This window comes from Poecilia latipinna, unplaced genomic scaffold, assembly GCF_001443285.1.
Source record: "Poecilia latipinna isolate Pla-1442-1.1 unplaced genomic scaffold, P_latipinna-1.0 Scaffold2738, whole genome shotgun sequence".
NCBI classification, from domain to species: Eukaryota; Metazoa; Chordata; class Actinopteri; order Cyprinodontiformes; family Poeciliidae; genus Poecilia; species Poecilia latipinna.
The window spans coordinates 70,348-74,741 of record NW_015115354.1 but is presented as its reverse complement, the minus strand read 5'-3'; the positions used below and the strand labels follow the sequence as shown (position 1 = coordinate 74,741).

Sequence of the window (4,394 nt, the reverse complement as noted above, 5' to 3'; positions counted from 1 at the left end):
CTGTGTCCATCTCACTCACAATGAGTGAGATGGACACAGAAACATGGCACATAGCACACTAAGAACTCCTGTCTTTTTTTGTCTTTTTTTCAGTTTTTTAAGTGCTAACCTAAAAACTCTAATGTATTAAACTCTTGGAGTTTTGACAAAATTAACAAAAAGTTATCACAACTTGCCCCTGAAAGTTTATTTTTCACAAACCTACACATTTAAGTTCAAAATCTAAAACTAGCTAAATTTATTAGACTTAAAGGGTAAAAGATAATAGACACAACTAAATGCCGCTCAATTGTTTTGCAGTGCACACAGACACAGTCCTCGGTTCTCTACCCCTACACCCCCATCCTGCTCCTCTGTACAGCCCCCTCAGCCCGCCCACTGCTCTCCGTCCGTCACTCCCTTTTCTTGTCCCTCCTCCTCAGAGGACCGACTCTGTCTCTTTCTGCACTTGTCTCTCCAGTCAAGGAGAAACTAATTGGAAGAAAGAATAAACGAAAGGAACTTTTGAAATACTGAGCGCAGCAAAAGTTTACTTCTCTGCAGCATGCCTCAGAAAGGTAAGCTTCGCATCTGTTCTTAGTCTGTGTCTGTGTGGAGTCCCTCCATCACTTCTACAATCAGCATGGAGTTGAACAGTTAAATTTCACAGGAGGGAAGAACAACTTGGCCGAGTTTAGAAAGGTGAAATAAAGCCAAATTTGCGTATTTGTTCATCTTAGTTGTTCATAGCAAAATAAATAAATAAATAAATGAATAATAATAATAAATAAATAAAATAAGGAAGAAAGATAGAAGGAAAGAAAGCAAAAGAAAGAATGAATGAATCAATGAAAGGGATAAGAAAGAAAGAAAGAAAGAAAGAAAGAAAGAAAGAAAGAAAGAAAGAAAGAAAGAAAGAAAGAAAACTTGACGCTGATGAAGATTGATAATGTTTTCTGAAGAATGACATTTGTCACCAACCATCCCGGTTGTAAAGAGTTGCATCCAGACCCGGTCTGACGGACCGAGTTTTACCGGCCATGAAATCTGCTACCGAAACGGGCCTTAGAGCCATCAGTAAGCGAACCGCCGTTAGTATGCAGGACCGAACCGGGTCGGCTGCTCCGCTCGGAGTTATCTACAGTAAGGACAAGCTGCGCATGAACAACTCACCTAACAAATATTACCAAATAAATTAAGCAATCCTCAAGAAAACCCTTTTTTATTATTAATGTAATTTAAAGCACCGTGAACCCAATGGCGTTAAACGCGTGAGACATTGTCCACTATTACCAATATTTTTAATAGGAAAATTGCTGGACAATTTTTTTTTGTAACGTACTAAAAAAATACGAAAATGTATATTTTTTCAGTCTTACATAAACATTTAACTGTCATTGTGCTTGTAAAATTTACTTTTGTTTTCCTAACAACTAAGTGAATCTCAGTTTAGAAATGAGACGTTTACATTCCCAGCAAATTCTTGCAACTCGGGAGTTTTCTTTCATTTACGGAAATAAAAACGCGCAAAGCCTCCCTACAGGTTTTAACTGAATACTTTAACTAAAAGTTGATCATTGTTTCAGAATGTTCCCCTAACTTTATGCACTTCTGGAGTCTTTGATACTAAATACCAGCTGTTCTTCTAGCCGATTTTAGAAGATCAATTTATGCTCTCTGTGCAAACGCAAACTCCACTGCAGTGAGCCTGTATTTGAGGAACCGGCTGCTCACTCTTCAGATCCACTGAAACATCCCACTAAGTTATTCACTTAAGCCCGACTTAATTTGGAATCCAAGAAGTTAAAGGCTTTCAGGCTCAGCAGTCTGCGCTGAGACAAGTCTTTATTAACATCAGTAAGTTCATCTGTACCTTTCTAAAGTTCCTGTGTGATCAAGAGTTCACAAGAATAAATAGGATTCTAAAGGCGGTGGACAGTTTATGTGTTTGGCTAATGAAGAAACGGCTTCCAACTGCAGCCGGGCTGTAACAGCAGGTTCTTAGTTCTGTCGGTTCAAACCTCCGTTATCTGTTCTCCGTCAGTGTGATTAAATGATGTTATTAAATCAACAGGAAAGTTAATTTTTTTTTAAAGTCATAAGCGGGTAATTAAAGTTAATGACTTGAAAGGAGGCCCTTCAGAAAGTTATATTTAGTTATTGCAATTATTAAAAATGAGGAGCCTTTTTTATTTGTTCGCTTTTATCTGATTATTTACCAACATATATTTCGTTTTCAGTGTTGTCATTAGAACAACAGCTAGTTTTATTTTTCGCTTTTTGTTTGATTTCGAAACAAATAAATATACTTTTTATGCAAAGCGCGAAAGAATAAAATCGGCTGTTTTACTTTGGTGAATTAAAAAACGTTCACAGCCATTTGTAGCTAGAAAACTACAAATTGCTTCATTGGAATATTTGCTGGATAATGTTTATTCTAATTTGGCGTAACAGAAAGTCTGATTATCTAAAACTTGTAGCTAATCTTCTCATCCCTGAGACTGAATGAATCCATCAAGCAACCTGATGTCCATTTCGTTTTTCATTATAAGTACAGAAAAATGAATTTAATACAATAACCAAATAAAAATAGCAAATAAATACATAAAAAATACATAAAATTATTAGCAAGTCTATCTGCGTTGGGGCAATAGAAGACTTTTAAAATTAAAAATAAGTTATTATTATTATTATTATTATTATTATTATTATTATTATTATTATTATTATTATCATTATTATTATTATTATTATTTCTCAGCAGTGTTGTCTTTTTTCTCCCGTCCTTTCAGCGCACTGATCGCGGCTCACAGAAACTTTGAGCTTATCATCGGTGTGCTCCATGACCTCCTTTATGTCAGTTGTGAACTACAGAAATTAGGCTCCCCACTGCGGTTTTGTGCCACTTTCTCTCTATAAACGAGCCGCAGCTCCTAACGAGGCACAAAGGCCGGTCGGCCGTAGGCTATTTACCGAGCCGAGCCGAGCCGAGCCGCGGGTCCGCTCCTGCGCCTCTTTGTCCCCCTTTCACAGGGAGAAAAGCGCCGTGTTCCAGCGGGAACAAGGTCCCCGCAGCCGGCCTGCTCTTCTGTGGAGTTCCGTCGCCTTCATTATGTTGTTAATGACTGAAGCCTCAGATAAAGAGACGCTTTGAGGCTTTTCTTCGTAAACTTTTTTCTCCCTAAAGGCTCTGGTTGTAGGCAGCAGAATGAAAAAGTGCCATGTGCTCCCATCGTCTCTGCTGAAGCATGAATCCCAAACAACCTGTTTTTCTGACGACGAATGCCAAACGGAAAGAAGAATCTAAAGCTATCACATTTTAAAGTCCTCTGATGTCACTTTAGGCGATGTGGCAAAACAATATAATAACTGTCATTGAAAGTTATGAGTCTGGACGTCACATTTGATCAAGTTTTTATGACCGTCCCTATTTTACACTATTTTTGAGACATTTTCAAACATGTATTTTTATCTTTATAAATTAAAAAAACAAAAACAAACAAAACAAAAAAACTAAAGTGGGCTTTAATCAATTTGAGTACTCCACTCCTCATGCAAGTGTTAAAGATGTAGATTGATTTTCATTTTTTTTCTCCCGGCCAGGTATTATTTTTAAAAAAGCACATTTAAATAAGATAAGTTGGAATTACACTGTAAAAATACATTTTAAAGGGAATCAAAAGTTTTTACTTGAATTTAATTGTGAAGTATTAGTTTTGAAACAGAATAATATGCACTGGTGAAGCTCAATAAAATTCTGGTAAATTGAAAATAAAGTAAATGATTTGTGTGTGTGTGTGTGTGTGTGTGCGTGCGCGCGTGTGTGGGTGTGGGTGGGGGATAGTAAGGAGGGGGTGTTGTATTCATATTTAACCAAAGATCTTAGTTCAGTCCAGTGATATTCTCACTAGTTTTTTTGTGGTTGCAGCAGAGACAGATGGGGCTCATCTGTTCATGTGAGTTATTAATGAAATGATCGACTTAGTGAAAATGAAGAATTTGTGGTTGAGTCATTTTTGGTGTTGCTGCAGTGGTGATGGTTAGTTCGTTAGTCACAGTAGAGTCAGAAGGTTGTGGGTCTGGTTCCAGTTTTTTTCTCTTCCACTTGGTGATGTGCCTCTGAAAAAAACACTTAACCCCAAGTTGCCTACTGATCTGTATATAAATGTGTGCATGTTTGAGTGTGACTGGGTGAATGTGGCACCAGCGCTTTGAGTGCTCAGTGTGAAAAGCACTACACAGCTTTTGTCCATTTACAGTCTCAAGTCAAACCTGCTATCCAGCCCAGATTCTACAGCCAGTGAATGTCACATGACTTAGCTGCATTTGCCAGGATATCATGTAGGCTACATATTATCTTAATAAAATAAATTTGGTAAAACACAAACTCATTTTGTTCTTTTAAACCAGTGGTC

The 4,394-nt window shown here is 37.4% G+C and overlaps 1 protein-coding gene across 2 annotated transcripts in view; it reads left to right on the top strand.

Annotated features, from left to right (window-relative positions):
- The first annotated feature begins 6 nt into the window (after window positions 1-6).
- LOC106938977 (paired box protein Pax-6-like) overlaps window positions 7-4,394 on the top strand; it is a 67,096-nt gene continuing 62,708 nt past the window's right edge. For both annotated transcript variants that reach the window (XM_015021194.1, XM_015021193.1), the window contains exon 1: window positions 7-557. In XM_015021194.1, coding sequence (XP_014876680.1) covers window positions 545-557 — 13 coding nt within the window. In that variant the 5' untranslated portion in view covers window positions 7-544. The remainder of the gene's footprint in view (window positions 558-4,394) is intronic.